Source organism: Populus alba, chromosome 17 (genome assembly GCF_005239225.2).
Source record: "Populus alba chromosome 17, ASM523922v2, whole genome shotgun sequence".
Classification (NCBI taxonomy): Eukaryota; Viridiplantae; Streptophyta; class Magnoliopsida; order Malpighiales; family Salicaceae; genus Populus; species Populus alba.
In genome coordinates this window covers 20,103,279-20,130,151 of record NC_133300.1, presented here as the reverse complement: position 1 = coordinate 20,130,151, position 26,873 = coordinate 20,103,279, and the positions used below count along the sequence as shown (strand labels likewise).

The window sequence follows — 26,873 nt, the reverse complement described above, 5'->3', positions numbered from 1 at the left end:
ATTTATTTTTTGTAACTATATCTAATTTAATTTTTAATATTTTATAAAATATAAATTTGATTCATTTAAAAAAAAATTATCCTAAGTAATTTGAGCTAAAAAATTTTATGGATGTTATAGATATTCACGACTTGAATTTTTATTGCTAATTTTAATGCATCTATATTTAGAAATGAACCTAAAACATGGATGGACTTCCAAATATTATGTTTAATTTTTATATATTGCATTATTATTAAATTCTAGTTACCTCTTTGTTTATCTCTAACAAAAAGACAATTTTTTTTTAAGTTAAAAGAAATATAATAAAAAGAAGTTCATTAACAAGAACTATTGTGCCGAAACATTTCTAAATAAAATATAAATATAAATACTCAATCCATAAATTATCAAATATAAAAATAAGTTCAGTAAAGAGTATACAGGTTAAGTCAAGTTGACAAAGTTTAAAAAATTTCGAACCTGTCACCAAACCCTTAATATCTATTTTTTAGGTTTTTTTTTTATCTACTTTTATCTATAATATTCACATTAATCAACTTTAACAATCCACAAATATCAAATAAGATTAATAGAAGGTATATAAATTGTGTCAAATTGACAAAGTTTTAAAAATCTCGATATGTCACCTGACCCTTAACATTTATTTTTTAGTTTTTTTAATCTATTTTTATTTATAATATTCACATTACTTAACTTTAACGGTTTAGGTTAAGTCAGATAATGCAAATATTACAAAATGGACTGGTTTTTTTTAACACCTTTTGTTATTTTTGGTTATTTTGTTACTTCAAATACCATAATGACATAATTATTAAATCTAGTTTAGTGAATTGATCCAAAAAAAAAAGGAACTTAGAGCTTGGTTTGGACTAGTTTCTTAATTAAGTCGAACAAAACATTGATTTAGATGAACCCAATTGGTGAGGTTTCAATGACCGGGTTTACCGATCCAAACCCGATTAAATCAATGTTTTGTAAAAAAATAAAACACGATTGTTTCAATAAATATAGTTTGTTTGATGGCCCAGTACTCCGCTGCGAACTTGATTAAAAAATATAAAGAACTAAAAAAAATCTGTAACAGGTTAATGAATTACCATGGTCCTTTATTTCATTGGATAAGGATGTTTTGAAACTAATTTTTTTCTATCCATTTTTTTTCTAAAAACTGTTTTAAGTCTGATAAAACAGGAGTTATTCACATTAAAGCAAGAGGATTCATTGAGTTGACTCAGATCATTTTGCTACGAGTTACAACGCAGCAAATTTTGGCATTTAATAGTTTCAAAGCAAAACGAGGAAACAAGGTAGCTGGGGCGAATGGGAATGATAAGATGAAGGAGAGCTTGCAAAGAAGGTCGACTGAGGGAGAAACTGTTCGATCGGAGGCCGACGGGGGACAAACCCCACGATGAGAGTCTGTCTTTTGTTTCTTTCAAGTACATTAGGAATCGAACAAGCAAAAATTTACTAAATTTGGTAGCTTGGCCATTGATTTTCCCTATGCGGTATACTGTTCTTTCTGCCATGGAAGAAGCACCAGGCAGTGACCTTCTATTAACATAAATAGCAAGGAGATGATTGCTTGGATGCTCAGATCCATGAACATATTACATTTTGCATAGAAAATTGGTTTTTAACTTCTTTGTCATCTAGGATCATACATTGATTGCTGGCACCTCCTAGCATATCTCCAATAAACCAGACAATTTCTCAGCATTCCAAGTTGGTAGGAGAATCAAGTTCAAAACAAAATTGGGAATAAATTATTATTACTATTATTGATAAAAAGAAAAAAGCAACACCTTCAATCACCAGCTAACCCACCTAACTGATAGTCCAAAAGACGCTTTTGGAAAATAAACACCCATTTTCAAGGGGGGGAAGCCCTGAAATAGAAGGCTCGGAATGAAGGGATTAAAACTGTTAAGAGCTACAGCACTGCGACAAACCTACTAATGCCCTAAAAAAGCCTATGGTGAAGGAACAGGTGGATCTGAATTTCCTATTGGCTTCTTTATAGGGTTACTCTTCTGGATGTGACCACTGAGTGAGAGATTTTTAGTTAAATTGATAAGAGATGAGGGATTAGTAGTTTTCTTGGTCCTTGAGTCATCTTCTGATATCCCTTCTTCGGCTGTTGTATGCTTCTGTGCAGCAGAGGAATGACAAAATGTTACAAAACTACTACATTAAGTAGATAAATAAAGCAAAAAACTTCGTAGCCAAATTTCAGGAGAAGGGAGGCACATGGATAACAAGAATGTTAGTTGGCAAGAACCTGAGAATAAAAATCAGTATGCTATCATATTGTCATGGTCTTTGTCTCAGTTTGAGCACAATATGAAAAGAACTGGGGTAGCAGTTCAAAGTTAAGGATCAAGAAAAATAAATGAGGAATTAACAAGGAAAGAGGACATGGAACTTACAGCGAAATCACCGTTCTTAAATATTTCCATTTGCAAAGTTGCAGGCTTGTTGCCCCTTTTGGTATTAAGAGATTTCTCTCGCTTTTCATAGAAGTTGAAGTCATCTAACAAAGATGTTTTTGCAGAATAACTCTTGAAAATATTAAGCATTTCCAAACCTTGCTTGAGCACAATCTGCACATTTACATGACAGTCTAGTCAGACCAACCATGAAAACATTGAGCACAAATGTGCGGAAGGTTTCACTTTGACCAGACTACACACAAGATTCCATTTACAAGTAGGGTTTCTTGCAGAGATATCAGAAGTTTAAAATCTCAGATCATGGTAGACAACGAAAAATGTCTTTTGCATCTGCTCTTTCTCTTGATCGTTACCCTTTATATGAGCAAAACACTAAATCCACCCAACAAACAAGCCAACCGCCAACAATAGGGATGAAGCAGCTATTCTTTTTCAGTTTCCCTGTTGGTTTTAAATTCTCTTTTTAAAAATAGAAGAAATAAAAAAACTAGGAGTCCTTGAGCCATTTCATGTGTTTATCAGATGACTTTTAATTAAGGATTTCTTCTCCTACAAGGATTGAGATTAAGGCTTTTAGCTGGTCTAAAGTAGGACTTTTACAAGACTTCTGTTTTCTGATAATCTATGTAGACTTTTAATTTTTTTCCTCCAAGCCCTAAACTTCATCCTCTTGTTCCCGATTAAATTTTATTCAAGTATAGCCATAGTTCTGCTCTTTGCTGTCACTGCATTATTTTCTTCTTCCCACCCTATATATCAAATAGAGGGCATACAACCATGATTTGGTATATTCAAGTGCCATATCAAAACTTTCCAAAACAAGACATTGTGAAAAGACGAGTTTAGTAAACTTCATTAAAGGACCAAACCAAGTTCCGCAGAGAGATGCCATATGCACTTAAATGAAAGAATAGGAGAAACCTCTTGAGTGTCCCGGCTGAAAGTTACAGAATGCCCATCATTATTTTCAAGCACAATATGCCGCAGCTGACCATTAGGAATGTCTTTTATTACATGCCACTTCACAGGGAAGAAACCGTTCCATTTGTCAATTTGCCAAAAATCCATGTCTTTGTTAAAGTCAACCTGACCAACCATCTCAGCAAAGCCAACAAACTGTCCACTTCCATTTACCTGACATTATGATAAATCAAGGATGGGAAAACCAAACAAATAAATGAGGACTTGGTCCTTTAAACTTTAGTTGTATATAGGAGCATTATGAGAAATTGCAGAAACATTTCACAAAAAGAAAAAAAGTTTGTTTCCAACTTACTGAAAAAAAGAGGAAAATTGGACATTTGGACCCAGTCTCACTTGAAACCTCTTCTGCATTGTGGAATGCAGCATCTAGCTTCTTATTGCCATTTGGGGTACTTGCCCATACATCATATTTAATGCTCTTGTGAATGTCATCTTCACTATAAGATTTGATAACAAAAAACTTGGCATTAGCATGCTCAGTTTCAAAATCTGGTAAGTTATATTGCTCTTTACGCATTGCAATTCCCAACTCGTCCTTTACTGAGGAGTCCAATGAAGCATTTTTGTTGACCAACGAATCCAATGGAGCATTTTTGTTGGATGCCCTAGGACCACGAGTTAATTCAGTTTGGTTTTCAAAATCATAATTTTTATCGAATCTGTCTCTTGATTTGTTTCTGTAATTCCCAGTCCACATTCTTCCATTTTGCCTGTAGTTCAATGGACCATTGTGTGGGAATGGACCTGGTTTTTGGCAAGTAAATGGAGGAAACTTTCCCATGGGTTGGTATCCCTTAAAAAGGCCTGCTGAAAAATCTGAACCCGATGGAGAAACCTGTAATTTGATTGTTCACATCAGCAAAACACTTCCAAGGAGAATCCATTCACACATTGTATAACATACAAAGTTCAATTATTCTTGAAACAGCTTTTATGATAAAATGAAAAAAGAAGTTAAAAGAATACTAAGAGCATCTAGCAAAAATAATTGAACATATGACACTCCCATTAAGCTTTGAGATGGAAAGAATTATAAAACAAATGCACTTATAAAAACTCCACAAGCGATTTTCGTTCAACAAAATCACTGATCCGATAAAAATGAGAAAAAAAATGCTGAAGTTGAATCCAGAAAATTTAAACATGCTCTGAAATTCTGGAAAAATTAAACATGCTCCAAGAGGGTATATACCTTGGTCATAGGTCTGACAAGTTGTGTGTACATAGGCTTGGAAATTTTGCTGCCAATGTTGCCATTAGATTTAGTAGAGTTGAAGCCATTTGACTGGGCAAACGCAGTGGAACCTGAGTCACCTTTTCCGTTTTCAAAAACAGCATTTCCATTCGAGACATCACTGACATATGCTGAATCCCATGAATAACAAGGCATGGCTTCTAACCCATAGGACACAGGATGCTGTAGATATCCCGAGGAAGAAAAATATGGCTGTTGAGCAACACTTTGCCCATCAACACCTACTACCGTTCCTGAAGCATATGGATAGCTAGGCCAATAATAAACCATTGAACCATTATCCGATTGCATACCCTAAAGAGGGAACCAGAGTATAAGAAGTAATACTTCATCACAAGGTAATAACAGTGAAGAAATTTGTGGTAAAATATATGTAGCAGCAGCAGCAGAAATGGATATTGAAGAACTACAGACAACGCTCAAAGTTTTTACAAGCAGATTTAAAATTTCAAAATGAATGGATGCAAAACCATTACAAGGCAAGTCCCTTTGTGCTTCCATGTAAATGTTCCAAGGAACTTACTGTCTGGGAACCATCTACTTGGTAATAAACTTGATCATCCAATTGCGTGGAGGACCCACTGTAGCCTGCAAAACAGAGTTATCCTTCTGAAATTAAGTGTACCAATAACATATTAATGCTCAATTATGAATTCAAATTGGAAATCACACTGCAAGGTGGATAAACTAAATGAAATTTTACTAGACAGCTTCAATTGTTAACGAAGAAACTAAATGATTATAAGAATTTTCCATAGTGTTATTTTCAGGCAATGCACCAGCATGGGGATGCTTCCATGATGTCTATCACACAAGGCAAAAGAAGCCTGGAGCTATCTCAGTTTCTTACCCAGCTATTATCCTGGCCACAGCAATGACCTTGTTGAGTGTACTTTTTGACATTAAATCTGCATAGACCAGGTCTCAATCAGGCGACCCAGTAGCAATCTGCTACCACCTTAACAATAGAATCTCATCCACCACTAATGTGATCTGGCCACTAAGACTTTCAATTAAGCAAAAGTAGCATGTTCACCGCCACTAGATGCTCAAAAATCCTGACCTGTTCATGCTCATCGAGCACACCTAACCTGATCCCATTAAATTAGTACTTTATAAGTACTACTACACTAAATCATAGTCTAAGCTAAGCAAAAATCTGTTGCTGTCCCAGCTACCAAACTCAGAAAGGAAACTGAGGACTGATCAGGCGACCCAGTAGCTACCTGCTACCACCTTAACAATAGAATCTCATCCACTAAAACTTTTGACTAAGCAGAAGTAGCATGTTCACCATCACCAAATGCTCAAAAATCCTGATCTGTTCATACTCATTGACCAAACCTATGCTCAAAAATCCTGAAATGTTCATACTCATTGACCAAACCTTAGCTGATCCCATTAAATTAGTACTTTGTAAGTACTACTACACTAAATCGTAGTCTAAGCTAAGCAGAAGTCTGTTGCTGTCCCAGCTACCCAACCCAGAATGGAAACTGAGGACTGATCTCTAGTTGTACCAAATGCTACTCCTCAAATGTGAAAAACTTATTTTCCTGGAAGAAAGCAAGTTCAGTGAAGATTTTTTTTTTATCAATGACTTCAAATAGCATCCCGAATATGACAACACAAAAGGTATTTTGATGTTCTAATGATTGACTACATCCTAAGGTGAAGAAATTTCCCTTTTTCACATAACTGCACCGTGCTGTTCAACACATCCTGACCCTATGGAAATGAAGTACTATATCAACAATAGAGAAAAAAAAATCCATTAAAAATGAGTTCTATTGAATGCCTAAAAGAGTCCAAGTACAATACTTCACATGGCTGAACCTGTGTTAGCATAGTATATTTGCAATGGGAATTATAAATTTGTATTGAACGAACATCTTTCCCAACTTCCAACATAAATGCGAAAAACAAAAAATTATCTCAATATCTAACCTGGGTATTGATAACTATAACCACTAGCAGCATTTGGCTCTTGATCAGCCTCCCTTTTGGTGATAGATACCGCACTGCCATTAACTTTGGTGTCAGAAACACCATTCCCAGAAGCCGAAATGGTGGGAGTCGAATCTGATGGGAGTCCATCTATTCCAGAACCCTGACAGGTACCATTCACAAAAAACAAAAACAAAAACAACCCTTTAAAGCCAAAGCTTTTTCATCCCATTATACCATTTTTTTCCGCTCAAAGTAAACTCGAACCAACCCGGTTTTAACAAAAAAAGAAGAAGAAAGAATTAAGGTAGGTAAAATGTAGCATACCACATTGTTGTCAACTGGCTTAGCAACAACAGGGCTCGACTCCAATCCTGTCAAGACATTCTCAGCTATGTTACTTTATACACTTGAAATAACATAAATAATTAATCAAACATATCAAGAAAAAATCCAAGAAAAAAAAAGAAAAAAGGAAAGACTTGAGAGTAAGGAAGGAAGGATACGTTGCCCAAGTTTGGTTTCGGTGGCCATTGTCTATCTTCAAAACCCAATTAGCCCTAAAAAAACCAACAACAAAAAGCTGAGACACCAAGATATTAAAATTGAAAGGAAAAAAACAAAAGAGCCCAACCCTTGATTGATTGATAGTGATTTTCGCGAAGAAGAAAAAAAAAGTGATATTTTGAGAGAAAGATTCGATTTTTTTAAGACTTTTTTTCAAAACTTTGTTTGTCTCCAGAGAAAAAAAAGGGGGGCTACTTCAAAGTTCAAGAAAAGAGAAGGACGGAGCTCTGAAAATTCAAAATTCCCGAAATAGAAACGGACCTTAAGGAAAGAACAGATCGCGGCCGACCCGAAACCGAGAAACCCGATCTGACAGAGACAGAAAAGCTCTGTCTTAAAAAAAAAAAATCAGAGAAAGAGAGAGGAGGAGGAGGAGGAGGAAAGAAGAAAAGAAGCAGCAGGAAGGAGGAGGAGCAGTGGCAGTAAGAGTAAGGGGTTCTGGAGTGGAGGAGAGATCGCTCGTCTTAGAATCCCATGTTTTGTAATAACTTTCGTTAACCGTCGGATGTTTGTAGCGGCTAGCGGCTGCTGAAGGCATGATTGTTTTTGCGGTGTGTCCGTTAATTTTTTAAATTTGATTTAAAATAATTTTTTTAATGCTTTATATTATTTTAATGCTATGATATTAAAAAATTTTAAGAATTAAGAATTAATATTATTTTAATAATAATAAAAAAAATTTAAAAAATAACAATTGTCACAATATCAAACACTATCTAGCAAGACTCTCTCTTTTTAAACCATAATGCTAGCCTGATAACTTAAAAAATATCTTGAAATTTGACCCAATTTAAGTAAAAAATAATAAAAATAAAAAACATGATAACTTAATCATAAATTTAAGTTGATTTGATAACTTGATTAAACTATACCTAACTCAGTCAAAACTTAACCTTTAACCCTTTGACTTTTTTGAGTTAAGACAAATCCTTTTAAAAATTTTAGGTATACATTGAATATGTTTTACTAGGCTTGTTGTTCGTGTTTCGTTAAGAGGTCGAGCTATTTTTTATATATAAAAAATAATGTTTAGAAAAAGCAAACATGTTTTTAAAAACAAAAAATTTATAGTTCAAGTCATAAATCTAATTGTGTTGAATAAGTTAGCTTTATTTTAATTAGATAAAAAATTAAGAAATTACAGTAGATGAATTAAACTTTTTTAAAAATGATCAGGATAACCTGGTGAAACTTTTTTTTTAAAAAGACAACAAATGATGCATTTCAATTCACAACCCATTAAACATGAAAGAACAAAATGGGGTAAAAAAGACATAAAAAAACCTAGTATGACAAACCTGTAATTCCAGTAATCAAGGCCGAGCCAACCCGAGATATTCCGCCAAACTCAGACCCCTAATCATGAGATTAGAATAACCCAATATAAAAAATAAAAAGAATTATAAAGCACATTAAAAAAAAAAATTAACTCGTATTAACTTTTTAAACTCGTGACCCAAGTCATTAGACTCAAAGTAACTTATCTAAAAGACACATGAAGCCCAATTCCTAAAAAATAATTTTAATTATACAAAAGAATTAATAAAATAGTAATTAAAAGAATGATGATCAAAATTGAAATACAAAATAAATTTTATATTGGATTGAGTGATGAAATTGAAAAAAAAAATCAATTTAGCAAAATGACCAAAAAAATCAAAAGAATGGGGATCAAAATCAACAAAAAAAAATAAAATAATTTTTTATTGAAGGGTGAAATTAAAAGGAAAAATCACTTTAACAAAAAAGAAAAAAGAATGAGGACCAAATTGATAAAAAAAAATATACCATAAATTTGGATTGAATAATGAAATTAAAAATAAATTTTTTTTTTACAAAAGAGCTAAGAAAAAAAATTAGAAATCAAAACAATATGGATCAAATTGAAAAATATAATACCATAAATTTGGATTGAAGGAAAAAATTAAAAACCAATAAAATTTTTACAAAAGAGCTCAGAAAAAAAAATCAAAAGTACAAGGACCTACTCGAAAAAAAACAATATATCTCAAATTGGAGTTGATGAAAAAAATTAAAAACAAATAAAACTTTTATAAAAGGATCAAGAATAAAAATTAAAAAAATAATCATGAAATTTGAAATATCAATAACAAAGAGAACCAAGCTGTCATTTTAGGGGAATGAGAGAGAAAATGAGAAAAACAAATCACCAATGACTAACTCGGCCACCCAACACTAACATGCGTTGCCCCAAAAGAAAGAGGAATTGTCACGCATGTGCGACGTCATGACGATTGTCCTCCTGGGTCGGGATCTTTGTGGTGATGGGGGAAGAATAAGGAATTCTTGTTTCTTATCAGTAAAAAAGAGATGGAGTCGCCACCTAGTATTTTATTTATTAAGAATCTTAACCGTCTTAGAATTTGGATAAGGGGATTGATTATGTATAAGGATGAAGTATCACCCCTAGTGCACCTTACTTAATGTAATTTGTATTGTTTGTTTGTATAATATAAACTAAGGTATTATTGTGTTTTCTATTTGTTGGTCTAACTAAGGTTTAAGAAAAGCCTTTTTCCGTAAGGAGGTCTTTATCTTATCAGGTTAAAGCTTAGCCCTTGGCCATTTGCAAATTAAAATAAAATTGTTTTTTTTTCAAAGAAATTTTTTTGTTGTTTTTTTTTTATGAAAGGGAACTGATTCGTTTAATACCAAAAAAACATCTCGCGTGTAGGTCACAATTTCAAATATTAAATATGCAAGGGTAGAAAAAAAGTAGAGAATTCAAAATCAATTGCAAAATCATCTTTTAAACATTTGTAAAATTGACTAAAGCCACATTTGGCAAAATGCAATAATGTGTTTTAAATTAAACAAGATATTAATTTATAAACAAATTATTTACTAATAAAACTCAACTCAATAGCAAGCAAACACCAAACCCAAACATAATTCATGAATAAAAAATTAAAGTTCAATTAGAAATCACAATCCCAAAAATAAACGCACAATCCAACACAAATTATCAAATAAAAAACACATAAGAATTCAAATTAAATAATTTCCAAATAATACAAATATTATACAAAATAATAAGCATTTGGTCCAAAAAATCCACAATTTTAGCAATTTGTCAACAAAAAAGATTTGAGGTTATAAATCGACCTTCCAAGGACTGAGAATTAATTGGGGAGACTGTTGTGACCAGGAAAACAATGTTGTAAAACTTTGGGAAGCAAAGGAATAATGGTGGTGTGTGTATACACGCATCGTCGTTGGTGAAGACAAAAAAAGTAGGGATCTGAGACTACTTCTTCTCTCGTTTCTTCTTGTGTTGGCAATGAGAGTCATTGTCACCTACAAAAGAGAAAATCAATACACGCAGTTTGATTTGTTTCTTTTTTTAAGATCTGTTTAGTTTTTTCTGAATAAATCTTCTTATTGATTTGTTTCCATCAATTTGAGCTATTGTTGGTATTGAAAAGGAAAGATAAGGCTATGATTTCTGATGATGGTGGGTTGGTTTTGGTTAGGGATGGTTGTTGATTTTGATTCTCGATTGGAAGAAGATCTATCGGTAAAGAGGGTTATGAGTGGATGGAGTTGTTGATTGAAACTTTTTTACTGTTGTTGGTGTGGCTGGATGAAAGGAGGTGAATATGAGTTTTAATTGTTGTTGTCATTGGGGGAGTGACTGCAGTGTGATGGTTTAAAGGTGTTTGTCGGAGGGATTGTCATGGCTGGTGGAGCTGATAGATGAGAAGTGTAGAGGTTGTAAGTTTTTCCTATTTTTGTTTTTCTAAGACAACAACGGGTGTCACACCCGACATCGCGGCGGCCTTAAGATTAATTTATGTGAAAAGAACAGATTTCTTGCATCTTGTTCTTTGGTGGAAAATGTCTTATTTAAGGAGTCACCACCTAGTATTATGGTCATTAGGAACCCTAATTGATCAACAGAGATTCTATGGTATGAGACTGGTTACGTAAAAGAGAAGATATTATCACCCCTTAAACGTCCTGTGACACGACCAAAAGATTGATGTCTTCTCCCAAGTGCAGGAGTGTCGAAGTAATAAATAACTCAACAAGACCAGGGTCGAACCATAGAGAGGTTAATTGTATAAATTATAAATAATAAGACAACAACAACAACAACAACAACAACAACAATAATAATACTCAGTACGTGGCGTTGTTATACCTGAGAATGATCTAAAAGATCGGGTCACAGGTTTCCAGCCTATGTACTGAGTTTATGAAAAGATTAAAGAGATATATTATATAATATAAACAGATTTCTAATGCGAATGAACAAGGCAAGACTAATAATATCAGGATCCTTGATCAAACACAGAGCATACTTAACGTACATAAAATATAACAAGAATGTAAATAATAATAATAGTAGTAGTAGTAGTATTAAAAAAAAAGAAGAGGAAGAAATTAATGAGAACTTTGAGATGGAAGATTACTATAAGGATTAAACAATGATAAAAACAAATGTCAAGGTTAGAGGATCCACTAATGGTATTTCAAATAAGTATAGTATAAACTCTTATTACTCAATTTGAAAATCACACAAGAAGGAGGTTCTAATAGGATGATTTGTCATTAATAGCTCATTATAAATTGTTAATATGATCATATTAATTATCTTATTTACGTAACACCAAACTTTTAAATATTATCAGGAATTCATGATGCTAACTTATGTTAACAACAAATCAAGTTCCTTTCATAGCACAGGTGCAGGTAATACCATACGGTTGAGCTATGAGAGTGTCAATCATTTGTTGTACCAAGTGTTATACAACATAAATCTAGATTAACCATTTAACAAGCAAGATATTAAGAATTAGTAAGATAAAAAGATAAGACATGTTAATATTAAACATTAAGGTCCATGTTGAGTTTACACTATATTTATTCTTACACCATTAGTGTAACCTTTTCACCTTGACATAATAAACTTAGCTAAACATAATGAAGAAGATAAACATAAATAAACAAAACAAGAACATAAATAAGATACAAGTTAACTAAGATAAGGAAAGGAAATGAAAAGCATAAACAAGATATTAATGAAAGCAAAACTTAAGAATTACAAAAAAATATAAAGAGAGAAATAAAGAGCATGATCTTGATCTGCACAATAAAGCCCCTAAATGCATGGAAAATGCTCCTTTTATAGGCCAAAATTCGGAATTATTGATTTGATGACTAATTGTTGAGTGGGTGACAAACTTTTGACTTGGTGAAAATTCTTATCTTCTTGTCTGAATAAAACGAAATTGCTAGCATCAGAAATGCGACCACTTGAAAACATGAAAGTTGTAGGAAATTGTCTCAGCTTTTCAGAAAAAAAAAAATAGAGGTCATTTAGACTTTTAGAACTCCAGATATGAGCCAAACACTGAATAGTGTTTGGGTTGTAGGACATATTCAGACTTATCCGTTGTTGCTATAATTTGGACTTACAAACGGCCTTCTTAGATCTTAGTGTCCACATGAAAGTTGTAGGCCTATGTCTTACTAAATCTGTGTAAAACTTTGAGATCATTTTGACATCTAAAACTTGAGATATGACCCAATTACCGAATAGTGTTCCAGTTTGGACTGCACCAACATCTCTTTTCTAAGTTTGGCCCTCTCTTTATCCTTTCAATTTCCATACTTGAACTCATCAATCAATCCTTTGATTTATGTGATAGGCTTACATTTAAGATGAACATTTACCATATATTAAGGTTGTAGGACATATTCGGACTTATCCGTTGTTGCTATAATTTGGACTTACAAACGGCCTTCTTAGATCTTAGTGTCCACATGAAAGTTGTAGGCCTATGTCTTACTAAATCTGTGTAAAAATTTGAGATCATTTTGACATCTAAAATTTGAGATATGACCCAATTACCGAATAGTGTTCCAGTTTGGACTACACCAACATCTCTTTTCTAAGTTTGGCCCTCTCTTTATCCTTTCAATTTCCATACTTGAACTCATCAATCAATCCTTTGATTTATGTGATAGGCTTACATTTAAGATGAACATTTACCATATATTAAGGCATTTTATAGTATTAGACTTGTTATTATAAAACATGTTTTAGTTAAGGAGTTATTGATACTTCAAGTGCAAAATGATGATATAAAACCTTGATAAAAATGCACTTTTAAGTACTAATCACACCCCCCAACCAGATTATTACTAGTCCCTAGTAATCAAAGCGTTAAAATAGAAAAACAATTTGCAAGTTTCACAAAGCAAGGCATTCATCATTCAACTTCCATTAATCTATCCAGATAAACAAACTCTCATTAAATTTATATTCCTGCTTCATATATCTTAAACAAGATATTAATAAACCTTCTTTTTATGTGCTCAATGTATGAAAACATAGATGATGGGGCTTTTGTTGGAAGAAAACAATATTATGTTCTAATGCTAAGGTTAACTTTCTTGAATTGAGATTATTATTTATTTATTTATTTTCATTTTTTTTAATTTATATACACATCCAACACAATGCATCTTTAACCCATGTAATGAGTTTTCGGCTAAAGACTCCCAGACCAGTTGGTCTTAGGGCATTAGGTGTTTAGACACCCCTACGAGCTTAGTAACTCGGGTTGCAGATACTGATACGTAGATATTGCAATGTTTGATTCCCTTAAGCTTTTCTCCTCAACCCATGTAACAAGCTTTGGACCAATGGCTCCCAAGTCAGTTGACTTTAGGGTATTAGGTGTTAAAACACCCCTTCGGGCTTAATGGCTTAGGTTAGGGAGGCTACGAAACCAAACTTATCTATGTTTTTATTATCATTGTTTTTTTTCTTTTTTTTTTCTTTTTGAAAATCATATTATATACTATCACTTTCCCTTAGTTGTTACCTTTAACAAAAGAACATAAATAATGTAATAATCCAATGTGCAACCCACAATCATATATTAAAGTATGTGTGTGTGAAAATGAAGATTTAAAATACTTGTTAAATGAGCATATGAGCATAATCAAGTGATAACAATACGAGAGTTTGTAAACCTGAATATTTCAAGAAGTATTCTGATAGACCTTGTTAATAATGTTTACTAAGATGCATCTCAAGAGTCACTTTAACAAAAGAACTCCTTTTACTTTGCCATCCTAGTAACAACAATTTTACAAATAGTTTATGAAATAGAAAACACAGTTTTTTTTTAAATATATCAACTACTACCCTTTCCCCCCAACCAAAATGAGACATTTTCCTCAATGTCTTAAGGTAGAAAGATAGAGTATAGAAGACATCACCTGAAATAGCGAACACTGACAAATTTGAAACACATTTAAACAAATATAAGAAACAACAAAACACAATAATAAAACCAAAAGACACAAATATTTACAAACGCAAGCTCAAATCCAATCTAATCTCTTTACAACTTTCCTTAATTGACCAATTTATGCGACTCATGGAGGGATTAATTACAGGGATGAAAGATTGTAGTTGGTTAATCAATTGTTCAGCAATAGCAGCAAAGATTATAATTTGTTGTGCTGAAGATGTTAGAAATTCCTGTTCCACATCATGATTAAGAAAAGACAACAACTTATTATAAAAACCATTAACATTTAACAAACCTATGGGTTTATGGTGAATATGTAGTTGGGCCCAAGAGGAAATATGAAAGATCTCTTCCAATATACCCAGACCACCTGGTAAGGCAATGAAGGCATCAGCATGGTTAAACATTGCATTCAGTTGATCAGACATTGTGGGGACCTGTAATTCCTCTCCAATTATTTTTCCAATAATATCCCCTTGTGCTAAAGCTTTGGGGACTATCCCCAAAACTTGACTACCTCCTAAAAATACAGCTATTGACACTCCCCTCATTAACCCAGGGTTGCCTCCTCCATCTCTAATTTTTTTTACTTTTTTTTTTCATTTTACATTTTTTTGTTGTTTTTTTAATAAAATAGAAGGAGTTGAAAATTGGGTTATAACAATTGCCTCCTTTTTATAATATTTATGATGCAAAGACATTGGAAAAATTTTGTTTTGGCTTTGCATAGTAAATTTATAAAGAAAAGTAGACACAAAAGAACTTTTGGTTTTCTAAGAGTCCTGAAAACTTCGAAAACAGTAGATTGAAAAATGACCTTAGGGACGAGGGCTCGAAGGTGTACTTGAAAGGTGGTGAGGGCTCGAAGGCGCATTCAAAAGGAGGTAGGGTTAGGAAACGCACTACCTTTAATGGTTGAGGGTTCGAAGGCTCACTCGAAGGAGGTGAAGGCTTGAAGGCGCACTCGAAAGACGGTGAGGGCTCAAAGGCGCATTAAAAAAGAGGTAGGGTTAGGAAACGCACTACCTTGAATGGTCAAAGGCTCGAAGGTGCATTCAAAAGGATGATCGAGGGCTCGAATGCACACTCAAAAGGAGGTAGGGTTAGGAAACACACTACCTTTAATAGTCAAGGGCTCTAAGGAGTACTCGAAAGGAAATGAGGGCTCGAAGATGCACTCAAAAGGAAATGAGGGCTCGAATGTGCATTCAAAAGGATGGTCGGGGGCTCGAAGGCGCAGTCAAAGGAGGTGAGGGCTTGAAGGTGCACTCAAAAGGAGGTAGGGTTAGGAAGCGCACTACCTTGAATGGTCAAGGGCTCGAAGGTGCACTCAAAATGAGGTAGGGTTAGGAAACACACTACCTTGAATGGTCGAGGGCTTGAAGGCGCACTCGAAAGAGGTAGGGTTAGGAAATACACTACCTTAAAGATGAGGGCTTGAAGGTGCACTCGAAACGAGATAGGGTTAGGAAACACACTACCTTGAATGGTCGAGGGCTCGAATATGCACTCAAAAAGAGGTAGGGTTAGGAAACGCACTACCTTGAATGGTCAATGGCTCGAAGGCGCACTTGAAGGAGATGATGGTAAGACATTAATCTGCCAAAGATTAAAGTAATACATCATGATTAATATGCTTGTATACTTACTTTATAAATATAAGTCCCCATTTCTTCTTAATCTTCTTTGTTGCTTGATTTGTGAGTTTTGTTATCTCTGATTTGAGTAATTTTCATTGCTTGGCTTCTAGCCTACTCGAGTTGGCTTTTGTAGGTCTTTTCCAAAATATTTTCAATTTTACCCAGCTCAGCCTTTACGGTGCTCATCGTGAACCATTTACTCATTGGAAATTCTCTGTCATGTTGATCAATTTGAGAAGATCATTCATTAATTCCTTGTCTCACTAGCAATAACATTCGGTGTCACTTGTTGAAAAGACCAAACTACCTTTTGTAAGCAAGAAGGCCCCCTTGTCTCGTTGCAGGAAATATTCATTTCCTCTTTTATTACCCGAAGAGATCAGATCCTACTCTAAACACAATGTTGCCCCCTTGTAAAGGTCATTGCCCCCTAAGTGAACTCCAACAGGGACTCATAAATTGATGGTTTTGAGTAACCCTTCTCTCTCTGTTTTTTTTTTATGAAAGAATCTTTGTCTAGATTAAATCTTGAAATCTTGATCTTGCATTTTGAAAACAAAAATTGTTTTGATGTGATTTTAAAATAATTTACTTTTGAAATCTTGCAACTTCTTAGTTATTTTCTTGGAAAGAAGATGATTTATTCTTGTGTTTGCGATATTGTTATTGGTGAAGGTACATCATGAGGTGACCTACTTTTGCGGGTTTCAAAATGGAGGGCTCAAGAAAAAGCTCGAGGTTTTGTTTGAGAAAACTTTTGTCTCTTTTTGAACACTCATTTTATCAGCATGAATAATAATGAATAGTTTATTCTCGATGTCATGACTCCTATGAAAAACAGTACTGTTTGCATTTTAAGAGCACCGTTTATTGTTTCTAGTCGCTTGCTTGATTAGAAAGTACTTCTATAGACATATAACGTAGGTTGTGGTTCTTGGCTATGAAAAAAATGGATTCATAAGGCTCAAAGAGTATTTCAAGGTTTCAAAGACTAATGATCACTATCAGCAGTTCGACTCTTTGTTTTTCATCTTTTCTTTTGCCGCTCTTCTTTTATTTGCCTTTTTTCTTTGTTTTGGCTAGGGCATACTCACTTTGTTTTGGCTATTACTTTTTTTCTTGTGATTTGGGCATGCCCTCTAGCATTTGAATTTCTTGGGCTCTTTTGACTTTTTGGCTATCTCAGGCTTTTTCATCATTTTTTATCATTGAAATTTTCACTTGCCCCCAGTATAGGGTGTGGTCCTATTCGGGATTTTTCATGAAAGAAAATTTCTTCAGGCTAAAAAAGAGACCACAAAGGATATATTCATTTTAAAACATGAAAGGGATAATAAAGATGGGCTTTTCTCATTTCAAGCGCAGACAGTTAAGATTAATAAACTTTTATTTTATTCGGTGTGATGGTTTGGATTTTGCAAAAAGATGCATTTCATGAGTCCATGAATAATGAATTCACTACGTATCATTATTCATACATTTAAAACACTTGGCTCAAGAGTTATGGTGTGAGGGTGACGGTTCATTTTTTCATTCATATTCTCTAGTTTAGAATTTGTTCACCTCGATAAAAGAGTTGTTTGGTTCATGTTGTTTTTAGATAAGCATCAAATTATTTTTGAAACCAAAAGCAAGTTTAATTTTTCAAAATTCATTCTAGCGGAAAAGATTTTGATAAAAGAAATGAATTGAGTCTATGAGATCATGCAAGGCTGCAAAGGTGTATTTGTGAGTTCTTATAAAGAGACTCTCAGAAATATGAATAATGCTTAGTCATAAACACAATTGAAGGACAAACTCATTATTTTATTGAAACTTTGGAAAAGAGGTTCAACAACAAAGATCTTATGCCAACATCTTGAGCTATGATTACTAGCAAGGTAATACATAAAGGGGCTAAACACTTAGCAATCATTGATTGGAATTTCTGAAATCTTTCAATCATTGATCTCCTTGATAGAGGCATCTTTTCAACAGGCATTTGAGGTCAGGCATAAACCAGTCTTAGCCTAATGACACAATAGCTTTATCTCCAAGATAATTGATTTCTAGGAATCAGTGTGAAGGAATTAGCTATAGAAAGGGTAGGTGTCTTGGCAATCACCTTCAGTGTCCTTCCCTTTTCTGGTGAAACCATTCTTCTCAGCCGAGTCAGCAATCTTACCTAACTCAATGGCTTATTCAATCCTCTCAGCTATAACAACCAGGTCAGTAAAATATTATGCAGAGCTTCTAGCTAGATACTCAAAGTACGAGGCCTTAAAGGTGTTGGAAAATAAACTAATCATCTCTTTTTCTAATAAAGGAGGATTAACCCGTGCAACTGCCTCACGCCACCTTTGGGTGTACTCTCTTATAGACTTCTTGTTATCCTTCTTCATAGCTTGTAAGCTCGACCTATTAAAGCCCACGTCTATATTGAATTTTTATTGTCTAATAAAGGCATCAGCCAAATCTTTCCACGTTTTCACCTTGGTATTGTCCAACCATATATACCAAGTGAGAGCAGCGTCACTTAACCTTTCTTGAAAGAAGTGAATCAACATTTTCTCATCATCAACCACCTCAACCATTTTGTTGCAGTATGCTTTAGGATGAGTTATAGGGCATTAAGTTCCCATATATTTGATAAATTTTGGCACTCTAAATTTTTTAGGAATGACCATGTTGGGCACCAAACATATCTCAACAACCTTTATAGGATCATATAGGCGAATTCCCTCAAATGGCCTCCTCATTTGCTCTAGGGCAACCAATTGTTCAAACCATCTTCTTTTACCATCTTGCCATTTTGAGATTCCTTCTTTGTAGAATCAATGGTAAATGACATTCTCATGGGGTATGCTGGTTGGAAATGCATGGCTTGTTGAAAATCAGATGACAACCCATTTACCCCCAGATTCTGTGGATTGAAGGGATTTACGGGCATAGGTTCAGGCTAAGCTATATGTGTTGCTTTTCCGGATTTGTCTCCCAAGGCTTGTTCGAGTAGACTAGTAAGCCTTGCGACTTCTTCTCTAAATTTGTCCACCTTTTTTTGGTGTTGGGCTTCCAACTTGGCTCTTTCTTCGTTTTTCATTTGTCTTTTTCTCAAATGATTGTTATAGATGGGTTTCAATGGGGAACTATATTTACACCTGGTTTATGAAAATTATGCAAGCATGCATAAATGATGATATTATCAACAAGGAAAATACAGATTCAATGCGGGCTCACCCTTCATGGGATAACAACTTAATAGGTAGATTTTAGTCGTTAAGTGCAAGGAGTAGGTTACTATCTAGTCTCAAAGGGTCTCTCGTATGCTTAGTGATCGTCCTTGAAAGGTCGATATGAGGCTTACAAGTAGTGTGAAGATAGAAGCCCTGAGTAATATCAGTTTGGCATATCAACCACTTCCAAGTAAACAATCAAACAAGAGTTTGATGGTTTTACGAATCTTATCTAAGCTAAAGCCATTGGGGTACTGTTACTTCCCCACCTATTCTAGATTTTAAGGTGTGTGCTCTTTAACGTGATGCATGACAATATAAACAAGAATGCATGCTAAAACAGTAAAAATAAAATAAACAAACCAATGAGCACAACAAACAAGATAGCAATAATAAGATAAAAAGCAAAGCTTAGTCCTAAACTTTCCTAGTAGAGTGGCCATTCTGTCGCACCCAACATCGCAACGACCTTAAGATTAATTTATGTGAAAAGAACAGATTTCTAGTATCTTGTTCTTTGGTAGGGAAATGTCTTGTTTAAAGAGTCGTCACCTAGTATTATAGTCACTAGAAACCCTAACTGATCAATATATATTTTATGGTTCGAGACTGATTACATAAAAAAAAAAAATATTATCATTTTTTATACGTCCCATGAGTTAAGTCATCCATCTTAGAGATGGCCAGTGAGCTCAGCTTTAGTTCGAGCATCCGTTTTCCATTTAGGCCTCTAAGCCAAAATCTTGGCCAACCGGCTGTAAAATTAATTTGATGCGGATGCGGCCAGGGAACATGTGGCTATAGATAGTGTTCTAATTGAACATAAAATAATATAAGAAAAGGACCTTTTATTACAGGAACAAGAAGAGAGGTGTTTGAAGGAGACTTTTTAAGTCCTATTGTAGACATGTTTATGTTTTCAATTAAAAATATATATTATATTTATACTTATAATTTGTTTTAAGATTGGTAGAAAGTGTGGATGACAGCTGTGTTAATTTGGTGGCAAAATGGCCTTGAGTTATTTAATATATATTGTTTTTAATTTTTGAGGTTTTTGATAATGTAATAGTTTTTTTTTTTTCCTTCTGAATTCCCAAGTTATTTTAACGATATCTATGTTAGTTCATAAGCATGTTATAATTAATGGATCGAGAACGTACACTTAAATTTACTAATAAATAATTTATCATGTGCAAAGCATACATCATGTTATATTTAGCACACTTCTCTAAATGTTTTCCTCTTCGAGTGGTAAAATTCAATTTTGTCCTTACAAAATCAACATTCAACTTTTATCCTTAAATTCATAATTTTCAAATATTACCCTTCAAGTTTTCAAAAGCTTTCCATGGAGCTTCTAACCATGAAATGACAAACTTGTTTTAATTTGGATCTTTAAGTGTTTTTTTGTGAGATATAGTGAAGCATGTACGAGTCGCGGGGGGGGGGGATTATAAGAAGTATAGGGATAATTAATATTAGGAATTATTAAACTATATAGGGGTAGATTTTACAAGTTAAAACCCATAAAATGTGTAAAAACAAAGACAAAAATCGAAAAGCATTAAAATCACATAAAACCAGTTTAAAATCGCATAAAACCGTAAAAACTCGCAAAAACGTTACGTTTTCACGACTTAGAGTGTGTTTGGTTTTGCGGTAGCTGTTGTGATTGTGGTTTGAAAAAAGTTGTTTTATAAAAAGTACTTTTAGTTAAGGTTGGTTTGAAAAAATAGAATGTTTGGTTAAAACTGTGGTTGAAATTGAGGTTGAAGAAAAAGTAGTTTTAATGTGTTTGGTTAAGAATACTTTTGAAATTGAGGTTATAAATAATTTTAAAAAAAATATATATTAATATTGATGGTTTTTTAATTTAAATTTTATGGATTTAACTATTGCTATTAAATCATGAAATAAAATCACACTTAAAAAAATTACTTTAACAAAAAACTATTTACAATTCCATTACATACAAAATTCATTCGACAAGAACTACAAAATTAGATAAAATATTATCAAGAATAAAATTAAGATTACACTACGAGTAAATTTAATTCACCTTAAACTAATTTAAAAAAAAAAAAAAAAAAAAATTGTTGTTCACATGAATTGTACGAGTGAAATCAATTAACTAAATTGGTTAAAAAAAAAAAACCATGTTCAGCGAACAGTGGAGGCATGCTCCACTGTTCTCTGAACAGTAGCTACCATGCAAAAAGCAGCAATTTGCTGCTTTTTATTTTCTTGCGGGGTAGAATACAATAAATTGAGAGACCCATACATAGTAAATAACTTTTTTTATTTAACCAAACACTGAGACAATACGTTTGTGAAACGCAACCTTTACCTCGTAGCCAAACGAGCTCTTGACCAAAATGTCACCGACCGAATGCAAAATTAGAAATGCAAAAATTTTGACTTTATCCCTTCTCACAAATTCACAATCTCTTTTCTTTTCCAATTCCCACCCGACCAGGCGACCACCCTCACCTTACCAGTGACTTCAAGAAATCAAGAAATCATCCCCTCTCTGTCTCACACTCTCCCTGCTCCCAGTCTCCCTGACTCCCTTCCTCTTTTCCCTTTCCCCAGCAAATCAAGAAATCATCCCCCCTGATCCGGAGCGTTCTTGGCGAGACGAAGGTAAGAATTGATTCCCAATCCCAAGCTTTGTTTTTTTCTTTCTAATAGTGGTGATTAGAAATAAAAAAAAATTGATATGGGTATGCTGTGAAATTCACTGTTTAACTTCTGGGTATTCTAAAAATTAGTGGTTTGCTTCTGGGTATTCTAACAATGGTTTACTGAGCTTTGGATAAGCATTTATGCTAACTTGTACCTGCACTGTCAGGCTATTTACCATCAGCCAATTCTATTTTCTAGGCTAAAATAACATAATTAGACCAATTTTCAGACATTAAAGGATTGGTAATCAATTACAGCAAATTAAACAGTTTGAGGACTTGTATAGGCAACTTTACTGATGGAAAAAGGACAAAAGCTAACGGAGGAAATCATAATCACCATAAGTGCAAATGGGCTGAAGTGAATGGTAGATTTCTGCATTTTTCCCCTAGTCATTTTTTCACTTCAAAGAAGCAGCTAATGACGTTGGAATCCATTAAAAAGAAAAAAAGATTTGATAAGAAAATCCCATTCAAAGGGAAGGAAATGGAGCTTGGCACTTTGACTGGCGATTTTAATTACAAGCAAAGCCAGATTTCTTTTAATGTTCACCTATGCTCTGTTTGATCTTGCTTGCTTTGGTGTTGCAGATTCTGTAATTCTGCAATCTACATAGACAACGATCCAACGAAGCATTCCAATTTTCAGGATTGCAGGTATTATGTAAATCCAAAAACTGCAAACTTTAGGGTAATTGATGCACATGTTTGGAATGCCTTAAAATGGAGATCAACAACAGCATCTTGTTTACCAACCTTAAAATGGCCATCTATTAATGTTGCATATATATAAGCATTTGGCATGATATTTTGGTCCATCATCTTTTTCATAATACGAACAGCTACATCAAGCATTCCTTTCTTTGTATAGCCATTTATTATAGAAGAATATGTGATGACATTTGGAACAACCTATTTCCTCTCCATTTCTCGCAACAGAGATTCTGCACCATCCATGTCTCCCAACTTGCAGTATCCATCGATCATTGCTGTATAGGTAATGTTATTTGGAATACAATTTAGCTTTGCAAGTGGGCAAAACATGGCCTCCATTGGATTATGTATAAACTATTTATAATTTTATTTGAATTATGTATTTTAAGATGTTTGGATATTTGTATTGTTTATTTTACTTTTATTTGAATTATGTATTTTAATATGTTTGGATATTTTGTATTGTTTAAAATATTTTACTTAGGATTTTAGTTAAAATATTTTACTTTTGATTTTATGATTTTTAGTTAAAAATTTTTAATTTTAATTTTATAATTTTAAGTTTAAAAGAGTCGAGTTTAAAATTGAATCTTTCGTGTCTAGTTTAAAAAGTTTTTGACAACCTTGCGCAAGAGTACAGCTACTTCATAAAGCACTAATTTGTTGAATCTGTCGTGTCAAAAAAAGGTTTTTGACAACCTTGGGTAAGAGTACAGCTACTTCATAAAGCACTAATTTGTTGAATCTTTCGATATTGAACGATTTACTTTAGATGTCGATTGATCCCTTGATTAGCTGTTTCATGGCCTTGCCCAAAAGGGATTATTTATCAGCTGTAGCCTCTCCCTCCCTCTCCAAAAAAAGAAAAAAAAACACTGAAATTGTATGTCTTCAGGAGGTTCGAAGATGACAAGGAATTTGGTGAGGGGGGATTCCAGTTCGGTTCAGGATGTTCAAGATCCAATTGTCGCCGGTAAGTCAAATAATTGTGGTTATATTTAGTAGTTTTCATTTTAGAAACCATTTAATCTTTCATGATTTTGAGACCACCTATTTAAAATCTCTTGGAATTGAATGATATATGTTCTCATGTTTTTTTTGGCTAAATACATAGATGCATGGTTAGATCTAGTTAGATGGATGGATATATGATAAGGAAATGTCTTAAGCATCCGATCTGTTGAATAATCTTTGATTTCTCTCACTGTTTCAGCTCAAGCTAAGTTCTTTTATTATGCCTGCGTTTCATGCGAAACCCATTTGTTGCCTTTTGACTGGATCTTCAAACCCTAGCTAACAAAGTCCTTGATTAATTGCCTAATCCACTTGATTCAATTAGATAACACATCGATCCAAGTCCGGATGAAAAAGGGATCAGGAAGCCCGTTTGATTTTTTTTAATAAAACAGATACTAAAAACAAGGTTAGTGGACCATTTTTATAGGAAAACAATTTATACAGATAACCTTAGTTGGTGATTTAATCAGGAATACAATTGAAAAGGAAGGAAAAAAGTCAACTGTAGTAGTATTCATGCATGCCTGCCCCCAAAGCAGCTCATGCGTACATGTTCATACACGCAGGCTCTGCAGGTCCTCAGCGTAGGAAAAGCACACAGGATATCAACAAAGATCGCCTTGCGAAAATGATAGTAAGTAGCCAGCCAAATATTACCCCTCTCTAGCACTCCATTGTGGTGATTTTCTTTATTTCTATTTCCCTCATACATAACTCATATTCATTTCTTTTCCTATCTAATTTGCAGGAAAAGAAGAAAAAATTCAAGGCAAGGATGAAAAATCTTGAGAAAGGCTATTTCCAACTTGAAGGACAAGCATCTCAGGTGACAATGGACCTGAAGGAAACTAGAGAAAAATATATCGAAGTGCTGATCGGGCAAAAGAGTCACACTGATTCTATACTTGAACTACAGAAGGTGGGATTCTCTCTTCATACACTATAAACTGATCTTTCACAAAACTTAGGACGAGTATATATATATATATATATGTCTCTTGTGCCCGCACCGTGAAATGCTGTTACGATTCCATTAATTTGGTTTAAATCTGGGAACCTTTTCATAGTAAATTATATCAGTATACTTATTGATGAGAAAATTTTATGACTCTCATGCTTACAAATATAAACTTTAACTCGAAAACTTGCGTACATGATCTCTTTGAAAGCAGATGTAGATGATTAGTACACACTCCTCAAAAGAAGGCTAATTACATCTTGTCTCATATAATATCCATTAACTTCGTCAACACACTTTTGGCTGCAGTTGATTGCCTCAGGTGGGGAAAAGATGAGTGCCTTAAAAGAGGAACATGCACAGGAGATTCAATGCTTGAAAGCGAAACATGCACAGGAATTGCTGGAGCGCGACAGAAAGTTTAATGCCTTGAAAGCGAACATGCACAGGAATTGCTGGAGCGCGACAGAAAGTTTAATGCCTTAAAAGAGGAACATGAGGTGTGCGCCCCGTGGGGCGCAGAAGTGGAAATGTGCTTGGGAACGCCGGAGATATGGTAATGCAGCACTAAAAGCTCTCATTTCTTTATTTAAGTACATTCTATCATATAAAAATCATTTGAGGGATGCAGTAGAAAGTTCAAAAGAGCTGGGTCTCATAACAGGTTTAAATTTCTGCATAGAGATGCTTATTATAGTTTTCTTTTTTACTATGGTGTTGTGTAGGTTTCAAAACTTGGTTATGACTCAATATAAAAATTAGTTTTTAAGCCTTACACAGTAGTTAAAGTTTTAAAATTAAGATAAATTTTCAATATTTTTTTAATAAAATCCTAGTATTCTCCTTTTCTTCTTATTCATCTGTCATAACTATCAATATTTAACTGTTCTATGAACAATAAATGTTCACAGAAACAACCCCATGGAGACACCTGCCACTGCTCAGGCACCAGCTAGTTCGTCACCTCTGACCACTAGATCGCATCCCAAATGGCCTAACTCGGCAAGACATGTGTAACAGGGGTAAACATTTTTGAACTTCTAAAACCCTTATTTTATATTTTTCGAGTTTGGATTCCCTAAGGCCTCCTGAGAGGCATGAATAATTGCAAGATGGACACCTTCTTTCTTGAGACAATGTGGTGTTTTTCATATGGGCTGGGCTCAGTCTATTGGACATCCTCTTTATTATGTAATCTTATTTATTGTGTTTGTTTTAGTGGTTTGGTTATGATTGTGATTGAGACCTTCTTTGTGAGACAATGTGGTATTTTATTGTAATGGGCTGCGCTCAGCCTATTGGATATTCTCTTTATTATGTAATCTTATTTATGGTGTTTGTTTAAATGGTTGTGGTTATGGTTGTGATTGAAGTTGGGTACAATTTAATTATACATCAAACTTAACTATAAAAACTAAATTTTCTTGTTTTTTCTAGTTTTTTTTGTGAGTTCCATACAACTATAATTTCGATTTTACAACTATAATTTATATGGTTTTAAAGAGGAGTTTTAATATTGCTTTTATATTAGTTTGGTAAATGGAAAGAAATAAGCTTTTCAACAACTTAGGCGAGATCATCGTGTTTTTATTGAATTTGTTTTTATATGACTATTCTTTCTCATGCTTATAACTCTGTTAGTCCCTTATATTTTTACAGAACTTTTAATTGAATCTCGTTTTCAAAAAGTTAATTATGTCCTTGCACGTTATTGATATGCTTAATTATCCCTTCATTTGTCCTTAACATTAAATGAGAGTTTATTCAGGGAGTATTTAGGGGTATAGTAATAGTTATTTTTCAAAGTGTATTTTGTTTGAAAAATATCAAAATATTTTTTTTATTTTAAAAAATTATTTTTGACATCACCACATCAAAACGATTTTAAAACATTAAAAATTACTTTGAATAAAAAAATTAAAATTTTAAACAAAAAACAAGGTTAAAATTCATTCCAAAACACTATTTTAATCAAAACATCAGCAGTTTCAATTCTATTATCATATTTCTATAGTTGGATTAAAGTTTTTGTAATCATAAATTATGGTTTGTCAATAACAATAAAGGATGGCGTATAGAAGAGAATCTAGTAGGTTTTTTTTCTTCTACTTTTAATTTCTGATAAAAAAAATGATTAAATTCCC

General features: G+C 33.6%; 2 protein-coding genes across 2 annotated transcripts; one reads left to right on the top strand and one right to left on the bottom strand.

Annotated features, from left to right (window-relative positions):
• Positions 1-1,758: 1,758 nt before the first annotated feature.
• Positions 1,759-7,713, bottom strand: LOC118037194 (YTH domain-containing protein ECT4). The gene is made up of 10 exons (XM_035043115.2): positions 7,471-7,713; positions 7,149-7,202; positions 6,970-7,016; positions 6,643-6,805; positions 5,219-5,283; positions 4,633-4,989; positions 3,733-4,275; positions 3,378-3,590; positions 2,433-2,606; positions 1,759-2,153 (listed from the first exon to the last, which is right to left on the bottom strand). The coding sequence occupies exons 2-10, from the start codon at positions 7,174-7,176 to the stop codon at positions 1,977-1,979; spliced, it is 1,767 nt and encodes a 588-aa protein (XP_034899006.1). The 5' UTR covers positions 7,177-7,202; positions 7,471-7,713; the 3' UTR covers positions 1,759-1,976.
• A 15,708-nt stretch (positions 7,714-23,421) lies between these two features.
• LOC118037225 (uncharacterized) lies at positions 23,422-25,261 on the top strand. The gene is made up of 4 exons (XM_035043138.2): positions 23,422-23,727; positions 24,338-24,405; positions 24,520-24,690; positions 25,039-25,261. Exons 1-4 carry the CDS (start codon positions 23,640-23,642, stop codon positions 25,213-25,215), a joined length of 504 nt encoding a protein of 167 aa, XP_034899029.1. The 5' UTR covers positions 23,422-23,639; the 3' UTR covers positions 25,216-25,261.
• Positions 25,262-26,873: the final 1,612 nt, after the last annotated feature.